The sequence below is a fragment of the Gorilla gorilla genome, chromosome 23, assembly GCF_029281585.2.
Source record: "Gorilla gorilla gorilla isolate KB3781 chromosome 23, NHGRI_mGorGor1-v2.1_pri, whole genome shotgun sequence".
Classification (NCBI taxonomy): Eukaryota; Metazoa; Chordata; class Mammalia; order Primates; family Hominidae; genus Gorilla; species Gorilla gorilla.
In genome coordinates this window covers 25,881,697-25,899,753 of record NC_086018.1, presented here as the reverse complement: position 1 = coordinate 25,899,753, position 18,057 = coordinate 25,881,697, and the positions used below count along the sequence as shown (strand labels likewise).

Genomic DNA, 18,057 nt, shown 5'->3' with positions numbered 1-18,057 from the left:
GTTGATTACTCTTAAGATTTAACTCTCTCAGCTAGGTTGTCAGGTGGCTTGTATACCACTCTTGTAGATTTGCTGTCTTTGGTAGTGTTTATGAACTATACTTCACCATGCAGAGAAGAGATGGGATTTGACTCATGGCATAACTGAATACTTGAGTGGATGCTTTGACATGTTTACATAATTGGAGGGTGACATCATCACAATAACTCTAGGAACAAGGATTTGTTTTAAAAATCTGTCAGTGTGACCTAGGGTCACAGAGTAGTTTGCTACAAAAATCATATGTATTTAAATATATGGGTCATTAAGACTTTTTGTTGATGACTTGTGGGAAGTCTGTATATGACTATTGCTTTAGCCACTGTTCTCTGTAATTTTCTAGAAGCTACATCACTTCCTGATGAAAGAAGCCAAGTAGTCTGGGATTTCTGCATAATGTCCTCACTTAGTATCTTTTGTCCCTTCAGAATGTACCTACCATAGGAAACGGATTTCCTGTTTCAAGAGAAAGTGACATTGTAGTGAAGTGTTATTAAGGTGTTATATCCTTTAAGAGGGAAGCGTCCTTCTGCCGGTCATCCCAGCGGTCACAGAATACACCATGCTCCAGCAGGACACACCTCACACCCTCTCCATCCTCAGAGCCCCTTGTTTTAAACCCAGGCATCACTTCTAAAAGTCTTCCTCAGTAAGCTAGATGCCTCTTGGTGGTCAGGATTGTACTGTACTCATCATTTCTGTTTCCAGGACCTAGCAAGATGCTGGATGCATGGCGTGGCATAAGCTCTTCCATAAAGGTTTGGTAGATCAGAGAGAATTTGCAAATGTTTTTTCTGTCTAGTATTATAAAAAAGAAGAAGAAAAGGCTTTTTGGAGGAGTTGAAGTTTTTATTGTTCAAATAGTACATGAAAAAATAAAATGCTACTTTAATTCCTTCTTTAGTAATTCTGGATAAGATATATATTATATGCCTTAAATTCTAAAAATTTTGGCCAGACATGGTGGCTCATGCCTGCAATTCCAGCATTTTGAGAGGCTGAGGCAGGAGGATTGCTTGAGTTCAGGAGTTCGAGGCTGCAGTGAGCTATGATCATGCCACTGTACTCCAGCCTGGGCAACAGAGAGAGACTGTCTGAAGAAAATAAAATTTCTGAGTGTTGTTTCTAAATGAGCAGATACCTTTTTGGTCAGATTAAAAAGTGTTTTGGTTAGATCAAATTGTAGTAAGAGCCAGGAGTATCCAGCATAAAACACCACAGTGTAAGTTTTAAAGTTTTTTAATTTCTAAAGTTGTCACTGATACACAACCACAGTAAAAAGTTTAGGATTCCTTAAATGTCCTGATGAAATGCACATGCGTATCTTCAGCACATTTCCAAAATATACACAAATGAGTCAGTTGACATCTGCTTCTGCTTTTTTTTTTTTTTTTTTTTTTAGGTATAAATTTGAATCTGGCTCTTTTTAATCATCTCCAGCACTTTGTCTAAGTAGCTTTCCATGATTTGTATACAAAAGTCACTTCCCGGGAGAGGAAGACTCTTTAAAGTGTAAGCTGAAGTATACACACGATTAACATCAGAGAGACCTTCGTTTTTGGAAGTAATTTGAAAGAAAATGAGCATGGTTTAGAAAAAAAAAAGAAATTGGAACCACATTTTTAGATATTTATGTATAACAAGAAAGGATTGTATCAGCCTTCCTCTATAGTACATACTATGTGACTTTATTTGTATAATTTTCAAGGTACTTTTTAAGTAGAAACAATGTTTAATCCAAAATTTTAAGGCTTACATACCTAAAAGTGATGCACCTTAACATCTGAGTGTTTTTTACATGTTAATAATAAGGAAATAATGATATAAAAGCATTAAATTGAGAGATGTAGTTTAAAAATCAGGATCCATTTAATATTGAAATGAAGCAAATTTAAAGAGAGAATGAAATTTTTCCCCTCGTCTTTCAGCATGTTTGAGTGTAATGCTTCAGTTCATGGTGAAATTTTTCCTAAATGAGATGGTTCAAGATCAAGCATTAGCATTGTGTGACCACAGTGCCAATACCATGGCTTTTCAGCATCACCAAGGATGATGTTCTTGAAAGGAAGAGACACAAGCTAGAAACTCGTGTGCCATATTGGTTTTGGGTCACAGAATGTGCAGGGTATGCTCTGATTGATAGGGAACTTCCCTGCAGAGTAGGAGGGGTCCCTGTTTTGTGGGCTACGCAGTAAGTTTGTTGTGCTCCTAAGATAAAGCTCGGATTTCATTCATATCACGTTCATCTTTTTGTCCTTTTTAACTTCACACTAGTTGTTACTCTCATGTGCCTCTTCCTTACCTGCCCATGAATATAATTTCCACTGTCATATTTACCCAAAATCTCTATCCTTTTTTCTGGTACGTTTCCTCATTTGCAGATGTCCCCCCCAGGGGGTAATGGGGATACAATTACGGGCTTCGAGTGCTGCAGCCCTCCTGCCTGCCCCAGGCAGCCAGCCTTCCCTCCCTACACTGTGGTCCCTGGGTTGTTGCTGCTGTTGAGACTCTGGACCAGTCTGCAACATCTCTTTCCAGCAGAAACACTTCGTGCAAGCAGCTTTTTCAGCACCAGCTTCTGCAGCAAAGCTGTGGGTCCACTCACTAGTCACATTTTTTTTCTTAATACCCCAGAGGACACAGGCACTCCCAAGTGGGAGGATGAGGCTGCTGATAAACAGCTCAGCCTCCTTTGCAACACCTGAATCACCTCTGCTGAGTCCAGCTCACTCACACCTCCCCCGTCCTGTCCCCAGTTTGGTCTCCTTTGGAGACCATGGTCATTAGGCAGGTCTGTACATGCATGACTTCCAGTTGTGGGTTGGGTCTGTCCACTAGTCCAGTTCTCTGAAGATTGCCTGGAAGTTAAGAGGTGGTTCTTTTTAGAGCCCCTGAGGGTCGCTGGGGAGCATTTTTAGCTAACTTCAGAGCTTGCCTGTCAAAGCCTTTATTAGGACTCAAGCCAAAACCCTGAGTCCCTTTGCATTCAAGTGTAGTCTGCCCACAGGCAGCTTATTAGAAATGCAAATTAGTTGCCCCTTCCCTGTTTAGAATCTTTGGAGTGGGGCTCAGGGCTCTTTCTGGCCCTCCAGGCCATTCCTGCGCATGCCCACCTTTGAGAAGCTGCATTCTAGTATACATTATTAATGGTGAAGATTGTAGCATAGTCACCCTTCTAGGATTTTGGAAGCAGAAGGAATCTCAGTTGGAGGCCATGGTCCAGCAATATTCCCCTCAACCTTTATTTGTACTGTTAAAAGAATTTGTAGCCCAGGGAACTGCTGTAACTCCCCAGCCATGTAAGCAGTGGAAGGGGAGCCAGGACTCTAATGCAGAGCTCCTGACTTTATTTTTGTCATTCGAGAACAACTTTTTGCTGTATGATGTTTCTTCCTTTGCAATATGTTGATTAAGAGCATTCTTAATTTATTTGAAGGAAACAGGCAGCAGCTGTTCTTCCATCCCTCTTCCCTAGTCCCCTGAAACCCCAGTTTTTATCAGTAGTAGTCTTGGTCAGCTCCTCCCACAACTGCTGAACTCTGATGTATTTTGAAGTTCGCATATGTGCAATAGAGTAAAAGGATTGGACACCCAAAGATGTGTTTTGGTGTGGGTACTTACAGGGAACACCACTCATACATTTTCTCATTTGTTCAAATTAACATTTATTGGAACTTACTGTTTGTTTTGTGTTACTGTGGATAAATCTTTCTCCAGTTAAAGGAACAATTGTATCTGTCTAAAGAGAGTGAGTTTCTTAATCGCGGACATGCTGAAGTGTGTCTAAGTGACTTACAAGTTCCAACTGTTGGTTGTGTAGTATGTGAGTGCTCCTTCACCAGAGGGTTATTTTTCCTTACAGCTGATACAGACCAGTGCTGGGCACCAGGCTGCAGCCATAGTCAAAGTTCAAAGACTAATCAGAGCCACGAGTTTTGGAGTTTTGCAGTTTACTAAATGAACAGACATTTTAATTGCTTGTCAAAGGACTATAATGGGATTGTTGGGCTTGTCTAAACTGTTTCTGAGCAGCTTTGTAGAAGTCTCAGGTTAATCTTTTTAAGGATTGTGATGTCAAAGAAACTGAATTGGTCTTTAAAGTTTGTACTTTTTGCTTGTTCTTTATTTGGTGAGTATGTCTTGGTAGGAAGAACAGTGTCCTGTTTTAGTTGAGGGCAGGAATATACTAAGCCAGTACCTGTTTTTTTGAAATTTCAGTTGCCTTTGGGAATGAACATAAATGATTTGCTTTTCCATACATTTAGTTCTTTTCACTTTGAACATACCATTCCATTTTTTGAGTTTTTTTAGTGAGCAATCTGACACTTCTTAATTGTTTTAAACCATGGGTGTATATTGTTTAAAAAAAAGGTCTTTTGCTCTTTTTAAACATATTATTTTCTAAAAGTTGGCAAACTGATGAAACTTGGTTTAATTTATTTGGATTGAATCTTAGGGGCATGTAAGTTTTGGTCACACCTTAAGCAGTGCTTGTCTCTTGTGCTCTCAGAAGGATTTGGTGTATCTTTTCTTTTGATCATACATTCTCTGAGACAATGCCCAGATGTTACATACTTGAGTAGATAGTCTTGGTAACACATGCTTTACTGCACTGCCTTTAGAAAAAACTTCGTCATTGCACTCTCTAAATAATCTTTATAATATTAAAACTTTTGTCTTTTCAAAATGAAAAAGAATGATGGAACATGACCAGAAAAAGTTAAATATTGGTTGAAGCCATGTGAAGTTGTTAATATTTGTAAGCTTTTGAGCTACAGAAATGACGTTTTCTTATGGGTCAACCTAATATATCCTCCAAATTAATTTTTGGTAGATGATACCCTAAATGGTCAGCAGTCCTTTTGGTTCTCTCTCACAGCTTTCAAGAAGCTCCTGTGTTTTAGATGTTACATTTGTTCCAACTGCTGCTGCTTATTTCCTAAGAAGGGCTTTCTGCTTCTTGGAGCTGTGCAGTGGCTACCCGGCTCTTTAGACCTGAAAAGAGCTTTTGTTTATTAGAAGTCTGTGGCTGAGATCCAGCCAGTCCTAGCTGGGCCTATGGTTGCCAAATGCTGCTTTGGTTGTTTTCTTCAGCATGAGCAGAGACACACTTGATCTCAGTAGAGTACCATGTCTTTTTGCTGTTAAAATGAACCTACATGTTCATTTCTCTCTTAAAAATGTGTTACTTATCACTAGGGTGTGTGATCCAAAAACTCTTTATTAAAGTGTGTGCATAATAAAAACATGAGAATTGTGACCCAGCTCCTAACTCAAGATGAATGCATGTGATGGTAGCTTTCCTGAACTTAGGGAGAAAGCACCTCAAATACACGTTTTGTGGTAGCAGTGATTTTGCTTATGCTTAAGAAATTTCTGTTTGCCAAACGCTTGTCTCATCTTGCCTTTACTGTGAAACAGACTGTTGTCAAGGTCTTTCGTAGTAAGTTAGAGATTTTTCCCCCATCTTCAAAGAAGATATAAATAAATGTAGGCATGTTTTCTGTTAAAAAGAAATGTGAAAATGTTTCCTACATTATTCCACTGCCTTACATGGTCACACACTTTCAGATCATTTCCAGTAGTAGATTTAGAGAATGTCCACTATATTCGAAGGCATGGTTGGATAGTGCCCTCTTGTGGGAAAACAACATATTGCTTATGTCGTGCTTGCTTAAACATTAGCAAGGATTTTAAAATTTTATTAACTGGGTGCAGTGGCTCACGCCTGTAATCCCAGCACTTTGGGAGGCTGAGGCAGGCAGATCACCTAAGTTGGGAGTTCGAGACCAGCCTGACCAACATGGAGAAACCCCCTCTCTACTAAAAATACAAAATTAGCTGGGCATGATGGCACGTGCCTGTAATCCCAGCTACTCGGGAAGCTGAGCCAGAAGAATCGCTTGAACCTGGGAGGCGGAGGTTGCAGTGAGCCGAGATCGTGCCAATGAACTGTAGCCTGGGCAACAAGAGCGAAACTCCATCTCAAAAAAAAAAAAATCGGTGTGTACAAGCATGTTTTGTACAAAATGCTTTTTCACTAGAAACCATTATTAATTTAAGGTTTATTCCTAATTTCTTCCATGTTTTAAAAGTAAAAAGGCGGGGAGGGTAATGGAGGTGATGGGGGTGTGAATAGGATTTGCTCTAGTTCCTTGGGTGGGGGATAAAATTCTCTGAGAGCCAGAAAATGTTTTTGAGCAGCTCATGGCAGATATTTGTAAAGAAATAAGCATAAACAGCTCCAAGTCAAGTTTTTACAGTGCGTTTCTTATAAAAGCCCCTTTTCAGCCGTGTAAACTCTTTTTTAAGGAAGGCTCTCTAGGCTGAGAGGGAGCAGGCGTCCCTTCAGGTACTTGAGTCTAATCAAATGGTAGAATGTAAATCACATTTTTTCAATAAAGGATCATGGTTGGCTTTGGTGTCAGACAGGGCAGCATCTGAGTCCTGGCTCTTCTGCTCAGTGATGGTGGACTCTGGCAAAGAATTTCACTTCCCTGCCCCTAGTGGTGGTGATAGTCCAGTACCTTTATTTCAAGTTTTTGAGCATTAACTGGGAGAATGTGGGGGCCTGACACATAAGTGTGTGCTTCAAAATGGTAGCAGGAATGATGCTGCTTATTGGATTTTGTTCTTACTTTAAAAAAATGTTTAATTTTTTTCATATTTTAACTTTTTCATGTTGAATATTTGTTAACTTAATGCTAATGGACTAAATGGAATCTTGGGACTTAGAAGCTAAAGGCCAAATCATGAACTAACATTCAGAGTGAGAGAGGGCTCACTCTGAATTTTTACTAGGGTGTTTTCCCCCATTTCAGTTTAAGGAAATTGATATAATATGTTCAGTGATTTACTGTCATTTAAGGAAACATGACTTTTTGTAAATAAAACTTTTCTAAATGTATCACTTACATTTCAGGTATATGCAGTATAATTTTAAAATATGTAATGTTTAACAAACACCTTTATGGAATTAACTTGTTTGTTAAAACTCATTTCATTGGTAATAGAGTTTGAAATATCTTCATTTTTAAGTGCTATAATATATAAACATATACTAGTAATAAATACAATATTACAATAATAAATATATTCTATATTTGTGCATGAACTGCCCAAAGCGGGAACCCACCTCCCCCTGAGGAGAATGCTGGGGTGTAGCCCATGGGCAGCTGCTTAAGGCATCTCACTAGCTCCAGTAGCTCTGGGCTATACAGGAATCTCAAGAGCTTGCTCCATTGGGCCTCACTTTCTCATCTTATCCTGGAGCACAGCTATTTGGTTTCCTTGCTGTGTTGTAGGATATGGAGTGTGTCACATAGCCATCTGTTTGTAACCTTTTCTTGGGGCTGAAATTCTGATTTCTTTCTCTTTCTCTATTAATTTGTATCCTTCCAAAGGCTTTAGGAGTCTGCCTTCATAAACATGACAGTGTTGGGGATAAGGATAAGATCAGAAAGAATGGAATGAGCGATTAGTTTAGTTGTGCTCTAGCCTAGCAGTGCTCCCACCACCCACATGCCAGGCTCACCCCCACCATCTCAGGACTCTATGGAGGGTCTCTTTGAGATCAGAAAGATTACCAAAAAAAAAAAGTGTTATGTTCAGGGGTGTAGATTTGACTGCATTTCTCAGTTTTCAATACAGTTGTTTAAAATTCAGCTTTTAGGATTCATTGGTGGAAAGCCAGTAAGGTTTAATGAGAGGACTGAATTATAGAATATTTTTTAATGCAGTTTTGTCCCTCTGAGGTACATTCAGTAACAGAAACTAGGCCAACAAGTTATTGACAATTAGTGGTCCTTTGGGAATCTGCTTTAATGAATAGATAAGAATGATTTGTAATTAGCATAATAATTATATGCAAATGAATGCTTCTGAATTGCTCTAAAACACTTCTGAACTGTTTAAACAGCCCTCCTGAGATCTTGTTACTCTATTAATTTGTGTAGCAAATCTTTTTTTCATAGATCATGCAAAGATAAACTTCAGCCCAGCCCCTGTCCGAATGATTATGTATTCCAAGGTAGTAGGACCTGAATTAATGAGATTTACTTATACTATATTAATGGTACTCTGTGGGAACCTGAAAGGTTGAGGAGTCACTGGGGAGATGTAATTAAAAATAGAAAAGAAAGCTGCTTATTTGAAAATAACTGTTGAAATCAGTTTCTTAAACAAGTTAGTAAATGTTATTTCTCTTTACACCTCTGTTATTTGCTTTTGCAAAATTTAATGCAAACTTTTTTTTAATGGGCTTACTTACTCTTTGGAGTCTCGCTTGAATTTTGTCAGCTTGAGTTAGTTATTCGTTTGGCATTAGGGTCAACAGTGATAGGATCCAGGAACTCATTTAGGTGCCACAATACTGGAAAATTCAGGGCAGTGCTAATAAATGATGTTTGTTATTTATCTTCATATTTAATTCAGCTTTATCCCCCATCCTGGGCTTTATTTTTAGGATGTGATTAGAGGAAATAAGCCTTGCTAAGTTGAACTGCAATACCCATGCATTTAAAACTTAATGATTATCTTTGAGCTATTTTAATAGACACCTAATTAATCATTGTATGCTAAAGGAAAGCATTTTATATAACAGGCTGCAGGATCCTAATGTCTCTCTCAAGCTTTTATGTTTGCCCAGTAAAACACCCCCTCTCCACAGGATAGAAAATAGGGGTTGATCTTTTATAAGCAGGTGCCAAGGAGTTGCTAATGCTTGTGGTTTGGGTCCTCTTTTCCTTAGTTTACACTTAGCCTCACCTCTAGTAACCCATGCATGGTTATTTAAGCAGTTTCTGGTGTCTGGAGCTCATCTCAATTTTTCCACAAGCTGTCAAGAAACTCCTACCAGCCTGCCCCCCACCTCCTACTCACTTCCCCATTCATAATTAGGAGTTAAATCTGGGCTCAGGGACATTTAGTTTGGCTCAGCACAGACAGATTTTGTACTTTCATTTTTGGGGGCAGCCACTGTACTCAAAGATTCATGAAACTAATATTCTTTGTATTCGAAATGAATCCGGTTTCTATTGAGAGTTTCTGTTGAGATCTGTAGTAACAGATGTACACCCAAGAAGTAGCACAACTTTTGTATTCCAGTGACAGAAAACAGTTATTTATAAGAAATTAATGAGTGTATTCTGTGGCTCCAGTGTGGAGACTCAGTAATCCATTTATTTACCATATTATATTTTGTTTTGTTCTCCGAAGGCTATCCTGCCTTTTTTTCTTAAATAAGAGTTTTCAATTAAATAGAGTTGTATTAACACTAACCCGAATATACCTTATGCTGATACTATTGTATTTTTTCGTTGTTCAGGCACTATTATTGGTGGAGCAAGTAGTGTCTAGGGATATTACACCTAACTTGATAATGATGGTTTTACTAAGCCCTTATTCTGGCCAGGCCTCTGGGCATTATACAGATAATTAAAATTGAATCATAAAAAATTTTAAACATAGTGCACTTTAGCAATAAGATTTTTCTACTTTTAAACATGATTTTAAAACCCATTTTAAAAATGCATTTCCTTGGCCTGGTGAATTTGCTCTCTTTTTTTCCCAAGGATTACAGAAAGTGCATAGCAAATTCAGCCTTCAGAATACCCAGGAGCTGAAGACTCAAGTAGGCTACAGCTGTCTTCACCCACAGTATTCTAAAAGAACTAATGAGATGAGAAGTCTGCAGCTGGTGGCAAGCACAATAAACCATGAGCCAAGGGCTTCTCTTCATCAGAGCCTCCCCTTTCCCCATGGGATCCCAAAGGAGACAGAATACTAACAAAGCCAGCAGGCTGTCTCATTCCACACTATTGCTCATTTGCAGCTATAATTGGTAGCTGAGGTTGCATTCTGTATGCTGAAACTGTCATACATGAAGGAATATATTTGTTCATTGTGATACGGATATAAATTGGCCAGTTTTCAGATACAGCAAGACCAAACTAGATACCCAATAGTGAAAATGTAGCAAAGAAAATACTGTTCAAAAAATTAGGTGTTTGTTGTGGAAATACAAAACTGAGGTTGTTAAAAAGCTACTTCCTGCTTAATATCTTGCAACTTAATTCAGCTGATTAAACATTTACGTATTCTTCATATTCAAACTAACGTAAAACAGAAATTCCTGGGTCTTGACAAGATTCATTATTCTCATCTTTCAAGGTTAAAGTGCTATTGTTAATAATTGGGTTTTGTTACGTTTTCAGTATAATATCTTTAATATTTTCTGCTTTGTATTCAAGAGGAGAAAAAGCAGAGAGGGGAAGACTTCATTTCATATATACATATGTATATGTGTATGATATTTTACATACACACAATTGTACTTCATAGGAAAATCCACTTTGATATCTCTAGTGCTGCGGCTTCTTGGTATTTTTGAAATGTGGTTTGATTGTCTGGCATTTGTTGACACCTTTTGCCATCATCCTGTGAGGTGTACCAGAATGTGCCCAGGACGGAGGTTAAGGAGGATTGAGTTGAAGTGCTGGGGTAGGTGAGCCCTACCACTTCCTCGTCAGACTGTGGTTTTAGCATCTGTCAAATGAAGGAGCTTGGGTGGTCTTTAAGGTTCGCTTTACTTCTATGATTCTGTGAATCCATAGTTCACATTTTTCTCCTGTTAAAACAGGATTTTAAAATTCGTTTTAAAAGTGTGTTTCCTTTGCTGCTTTTGTTTGGTTTTGATTCTGACAGTAATTGTCTCCATTCTCTGTTGGCAGTTAACAGGTACTTCCTGGGGTTTGAGTTACCTGTTCTTTGCTTGCTTCTTTCTTTATCCCAACTAGACTGATTCTTTAGGAGCCAGAACTGTGTTAGTTCTCTTTTACTTTATCTGTTTCCTTGAATTACCTCTTATTAATAACATCTGGTGTGCTACCTTCTATATGGTGGCTGTTCAATAACTAGATTTTGATTGAGGGAAATGATGCTGCAAGTGATTATTTGATACAATGTTAAATACTTTCAATGTTTGAAAAAAAATGAGCTTGCTTTTAGGTTTTAATTCCAAACCTCTGACCAGAAGAAAATGTTTTATGGTGTTACAGGTTTATTTATGTTAATAGAGTAGCTTATTTCTCATTGTGAATCCAGGTCTTGAAACCACCTGTACACACAGTTGATTCTTTTGTCAGTCAGAAGTGGAGTTATTCATTTTTAGGATGCAGTTCAAAATTGTAGTTTAAGAATTCACACTTGCTGACAGTAACTGATCTTTCTGCTGCTTTGCCCAGACATAGGAAGTAAGTCCAGTTGTCCAGCTCCTTGCAGACTGTCCATCCCAGTTTGTCGTTCCTGGGTAATGCTGATGCCTGTGGCTATGCCACATTGCATATTGTAAAGCATTAAGACCCAGTATAGCCAGACCTATTTGCTGTTTAATAATTTGAGCTTATTGTTGGTCCTTTTTGTAGACAACCTTTAGAGAGGCTTCAAGTTCTGGGTCACATATTTACAGACTTATCTTTCTTTAAAGTTTTGTTTTCTCTCTGAACTGAACATTTTTCCTTCCTCACATAATTTGTTTGTAACTTTCTCTTTAGGAATTACTAACATGGCATATGCACTTACTGAGTAACTGTTGAGTTTTGAGTGCTACTTCTCAACGTGTTTTTTTGTTGTTGTTGTTGTTGTTTTTTTTTTTGATTTGTGGAAAGTTCGTATTATACTGTGGAGCATGTTCAGTTCTTGCTTTTGCTCGTACTGCCCTTATCTCTAGAACAGTGATTTTTAGTTAAGGTTTCATATCTGACTCATCTGGGCATTTTTCACTAAGTATGGGGCCTCTTCACGAATTCTCTGAAGGACCCCAGAGTCAGAAAGTCTGCTCAAGAAGGAAAGGACTCTCCCTGCTGTCTCTTTCTTTGCGGTGTTTTAAACTGACCAACCGACCACGATCAAGTTATTGTTGCAAGTCTCTCTTATTGTTATTAATCTGGGCTCTAGCTCTTCAAAAGTAATTTTATCTTTTTTTCTGGAGAGAGAGAGAGAGAGTGTGTGTGTGTAATGACAAGAGAACTTTTGTAAAGCAGATAGATTTTAAAAGATTTTCTTTTTTCATTTCCTCCATTCTGTCAGGAAAAAGATATACTAAGGGAAACAGAATTTACACACACTAGAACCCTGAATAAAACCTTCATTTTAGAGCCTTTCCCCTGTGGTATATAACTGAGGCAGTCCCGTGACACCCCTCCTTCGCCTCCTTTGACAGTGAGGGGCTGACGTGAGTGCAGTCCTTCTATGAGGAAGCCAAGCCATGTGAACCCCAGGGCTCTCTGAACAAGGGTTTGGAGAAGCCAGTCAAGAAATTGAGATGTCCACCACAGACCCAGCTGTAGGAAGAGGTTGGGGGTGCTGCAGAATCGATAGTTCTGATTTTGTTCCCAGCCACAGTAGTTGCTCTGGCCAGCATTAACAGTCCAGTGTCATCATCTACCTGTAGTGTCAAAACTGGGATGGGTATGTTTTATTCTTTGAATGTGATTATCCATATATCAAAATGCTTAAATTATTTAAAAAACTGTTGAAAGATTTGTCATTGGAGACAGCTGTCCAGTAACCAGTCAGAATGGATTGCTAGTCCAGGACTTTTATTATTTCTTATTATGTAGTTGTTTAGCCCAAGGTAAAAGTTTAAAGCAAAGGAAACCAAACTGAAAACAGTGTCTTAAAGAAGCATTTTTCTACTTTTACGCAAAAGCACAGTGAGTCTAATTGATTTCTGTCCTGTGTTTTGGTAGCTGCAAAGAGCTATTCTGGCACGGTTAAAGAATATTCTCTGGTTTTCTTCTCTGCCTCTGACTTTGTTTTGCTTTGCAGGACTACAAAGCTGATGAAGACCCAGCATTATTCCAGTCAGTCAAGACCAAGAGAGGCCCTTTGGGACCCAACTGGAAGGTACTGGATGCTGACCTTTCTGACAGGCAGAGTCTTGGCAACAGAACACTTGACAGGTCCTGAGTCTTGAAGAGCTGGTGACGTTTAAGTGAAAAATAGAAATGGCACAAAAATAGTTTTATTTGCGATAAGGACTTACAGCCAGTTGCAGTTGGCCAGCAAATCTGTGCTGCATTAACAAACAGAACAGAGCCAGACTGTCACTTTCAGCATAATGTTGCTCCAATAACTCTTAAAAGAGACAAGTGATTTAGTCTTTGGGGATTGTAATGTTCTCTTTTGAGACCTGAAGCAGTATAAAAATCCATTTTAAATGACGGTTTATAGTTTAACTTTAGTCTTATTAAAAACTGAACAAGCTCCCTTCACCCAAGCTCATATTCCTGGACTTTTAATAGTTATATTTTTGGAAGGCAGAACACGAGTGAACAATTTTTGTGGCAAGCAGTTTTTGTTTTTGTTTTGTTTTTGAGACAGAGTTTCACTCTTGTTGCCCAGGCTGGGGTGCAGTGGCGCAATCGGGGCTCACTGCAGCCTCTGCCTCCCGGGTTGAAGTGATTGTCCTGCCTCAGCCTCCCGGGTAACTGGGATTACAGGCATGCGCCACCATGCCTGGCTAATTTTGTATTTTTAGTGGAGACGGGGTTTCTCCATGTTGGTCAGGCTGGTCTCGAACTCCCGACCTCAGGTGATCCACCCGCCTTGGCCTCCCAAAGTGTTGGGATTACAGGCATGAGTCACTGCGCCCAGCCAGTAGTTGTTTTTAAATAAAGTACACACCTTTACTTTATTCATGGAAGTAAGGTAATGTCAAGGTAATAATTTAAATTGCTATAGAAATATAATGCATTTTAAAGACATCTGTTAAACTAAATGACACATCCTTAAAGAAGTCTTAATGTGTTATTGGCAAGTTACTACAGCTAATTTGACAAGAGCATAAAAACTTAAACATGCCCAGAGCAGATTTTCCACTCCCAGGGTCTTACTTGGTAACCAACCTGTCTGTGCTGAAGCCAGTTACAGGTCATCGATAAATGATGTCTAGGTACTAGTCGCATGCAGATAGAGGATTACTGTTACAGCCCCACAGAGAACTCATTGAGTGGTTCTCCCTGGGTGTTAGACTGTTTTGTGGACTGTCTTGTGCATCAACTAAAAGGAAAAATGAATTTGACTTTGGTTTATAAGAAATGATTCATAACTATATTATTTTCACATTTGTTCTCTGGGTAGAGTTTAGTTCAAAATTCTCCCAGTTTTAATACTTAGCATGTTAGGCCAATCTTGCATTATTATAAAGAACCTGAGATTGGGTAATATATAAAGAGGCTTGGGCCAGGCGCAGTGGCTCACGCCTGTAATCCCAGTACTTTGGGAGGCTGAGGTGGGTGGATCACCTGAGGTCAGGAGTTCAATACCAGCCTGGGCAACATGTTGAAACCCCATCTCTACTAAAAATCCAAAAATTAGCTGGGCGCGGTGGTGCTTGCATGTAATCCCAGCTACTCAGGAGGCTGAGGCAGGAGAATCACTTGAACCCGGGAGGTAGAGGTTGCAGTGCGCTAAGATTGCACCATTGCACTCCAACCTGGGCGACAGAGCGAGACTCCGTCCCAAAAAAAACAAAACAAAACAAAACAAAAAAACCCAGGTTTAATTGGCTCACAGTTCTGCACACTGTATAGGAAGCATAGTGCTGGTATCTGCTTTTGGGGAGGCTTCAGAAAGCTTACAGTCATGGTAGGCAAAGGAGGAGCAGGCGTCTCACATGGTGGAAGTGGGGCAGGGAAGTGTGCCATGCACTTTTATACAACCAGATCTCATGTGAACTCAGAGTGAGAGCTCACTTATCACCAAGGGGATGGCCCAAGCCATTCATGAAGGATCTGCACTCATGATCCAAACACCTGTTAGAGGCTTTACCTCTAACATTAGGGATTGCATTTCAACATTGGGGATTACATTTCAGCATGAGATTTGAGCAGGGACAAATTCCCAATCTATATTATCCAGAAAGTGATATATACCACTTATAAATTAACAAATTCAGCCTACTTGATGTAAATTTGCTTTAATGGATTTAGTGTCCCCAGCCTTTTCCAGATTTCTAGCTTCAGACTTTAGAACTCAATCTTAGTTGGAGGAGAAGCCCTTTGAGATTTCACACCGGTCTTCTAAACAAGGACACCATGCCAGAGAGCAGCCCAGATGGTGGCTACCTCCACTGGTGCTGTAACTTCTAAAAAAGTACATCTTGTTCCAGTGAGTAGTAGCTCTAGCTGACAATACTTTTACAGGGAGTAAAGGGGCATGAGGTTGAGACCCAGAGGTGAATTAAATATTATTGTATTTTCTTTTTTTTTTTTTTTGAGACGGAGTCTCGCTCTGTCGCCCAGGCTGGAGTGCAGTGGTGCAATCTCGGCTCACTGCAAGCTCCGCCTCCCGGGTTCACGCCATTCTCCTGCCTCAGCCTCCCGAGTAGCTGGGACTACAGGCGCCCGCCACTGCGCCCGGCTAATTTTTTGTATTTTTAGTAGAGATGGGGTTTCACCGTGGTCTCGATCTCCTGACCTCGTGATCCGCCCACCTCGGCCTCCCAAAGTGCTGGGATTACAGGCGTGAGCCACCGCGCCTGGCCAAATATTGTATTTTCTTGAAATTATTAGCTTTTCAAGTATAAACATTAAAAGACAATGCTACATTATGTGGTGGGCTTTATGTTTGGGCTCAGATCCTTCCTATAGGAACTCGTGATTTTATAACAGGCAGCAAAAGTAGTTTGGTACTATGACTTGTACTGATTTCTAACTTTTTAGAAACTTGGAATATATACCATGTCTGGCCTGATTTTTAACTGATATTGCTTTGTCTTTTATTATTGACTAATGATTGAAATTCTAGAATAGGTTTAGTTCTTAGAAATAATGTGAATTTTGTATTTCTGAAGATTGCAGAACTGCAGTTTTTTTCCATTTTCCCCCCTGTGTTAAACAGTAACTTATTAGGCTGGTAGGGTGCTGGTTGTTTCTGCCCATTTGCCTGTTGATTGTTCATTTTATCCAGATGATGGTGGATCCAGCTACTCTTATAAATTGAGCTACTGCCTGACTGAATTTCTGTGAATTACTGTGATCTCAGAAATAACTAGTGCAGTCAAGAATAACTGATAATAATTAAGCCATCCACTTGCTGCTGTGGAGGGAAATAAAGCTTAAGAAGATAGCTGATAATATGGCATGCAGGAAAATAGGAACCTTTGGACTTGATCTTACCAGTGTCTTCTGTAAACATGTTCAGCAGGCCCTCTTTGCCAATTACTGTCCTGGTGGAGGCACTGAGGGTAGCACTGGGGAACGATAATAGTTGGAAATTTTTATACTTCTGAAATACAAGGAAGAAATAGGGAACAAACATGATAATTATGGCTGAAAGGAAGAAGAAATCTTATTGTGGACCCACTTAACCAGGGTAGTGTGGAAGAATGTTCTTATAGAAGAGCTGCCTGGTAGTTCCACAGTCTCTCTCTCAAAAGGCCTCTGTGAACCATCCCACACATAACCTTCAGCAGAAACCTGCCTTACCAGTACAGATTCCAAAGTCTATTCAAAGCTAAATGCAAATCCTATGATTTCTTTGAAACTTTTCCTTACTTGTCTGATGGTGGTATTTTCCCTCTGAATTATTGCAGTATTTACTTCCTGTCTGCACCAGACTGACTAGGGGTAAAGAAACTTTTCGTTGGTGCCAGGTACTATACAAGGTTACATTTAATCTTTACAACCTTCCTGTGGTGTAAGTTCAGCTGCTTTATTTTATATAGTTGAGAAACTTGGGCAGAGAAACACACGTAATAGTTGTAGGAGAAACAGCAGAATGTCTGCCATTTCTGGAACACCTGATTTGGTGGTAGTTACAGCAGTGCGTAAGGTATGGAGATGTAGCAGATTTTAACTCTTAATCCAGTGACTCCTAGATCACCGTTCTGTACCTTTTATGCCCTGTTGCATCATTGGCAATTGTGTGATGCCCTATTCATGGTATTTGCCAGAATTTGATAATTTCTGTTACACTAGTGGTAGGTTTTCAATGGTCAGGGAATCTGTAAGTGTCCGAGGCACTAAGGGAGATCCATTAAAAAGCCATTGGGAATCTACACAAGTTATAACTTAACCCTCACTCTGAGCCTTGATTTCCACATCTCCAAAATGGAAATGATTTTAGTAACTACCTCAGAAGGTAGTTGTAAAGACTGAGTGAAATAATGTTAAGTTCCCAGCACAGAAGAAGTGCACAATCAATGTTAACCGTTATTGTTATCATGCTTTTGTCTTTCGTTTCTTGGGGTCGCTGAGATCTATAAATGTGCCCCTGTATTTATGATGCATAATTCTTATCTGTCTAGTATTCAGAGAGCTCCCCTCATTCTAGAATGTGTTCCCCTCATTCTGGTATCTAGGGATTGTTAAACACATCCGGGTTCACGTGTCTTTACCCCTCATGGTTATATATGTTTAATGAGTGATTTTATTTGGTCACGCATAAAGCATAGAGCCACACAGTTTAGAGAGGATTCACTAGCAGGGGACGATGAGGTTGCTAAGGAATATATTTTCATATTTTCCACATTTGTTAAGAGTACAGACAATTTTTTTAGCCTATGATGTGATACATATCTTTTGTTTTTAAAAAACTACAAACCCAGAGATGCAGGCCTCAGTTGTATATTTATTTTCCCTCTGAAGAAAGAATTTTTAAAATCTGAGTGCATAAATTATATTTTTGTTACTTAGGGTTCGGCACTTGATGAAGTGACTGTGTGCATAGTAATAGGAAAGCGATTTATAACCTGATTAAGATTTTTGCTTCAAGGCAGAACTGTGCATTTCTGATGGATGTAAATGTCTTGTTTCTCTATAGCACTGTGTGCACGTGTATTTGTGTGTGTGTGTGTGTGTACCTGTTTCCATTTGTTTTTAGCTTTTCAGTTTCCCTTCCTGATTTGGGTGAGGAATTGTTATTTTAACAGATTGAAACACTACCTTTGAAGATTATGGTTTCATTTTTATCCCATGGCAAGGCCTCATTTCTTCCTTCATTTAAGCCAGACAC

General features: G+C 39.3%; 1 protein-coding gene across 2 annotated transcripts in view; it reads left to right on the top strand.

The window, feature by feature from the left end:
* Positions 1 to 18,057, top strand: part of PITPNB (phosphatidylinositol transfer protein beta) — a 67,833-nt gene that overhangs the window by 32,597 nt on the left and 17,179 nt on the right. For both annotated transcript variants that reach the window (XM_004063217.4, XM_055374081.2), the window contains exon 8: positions 12,868 to 12,945. In XM_004063217.4, the coding sequence (XP_004063265.1) occupies positions 12,868 to 12,945 (78 nt within the window). The remainder of the gene's footprint in view (positions 1 to 12,867; positions 12,946 to 18,057) is intronic.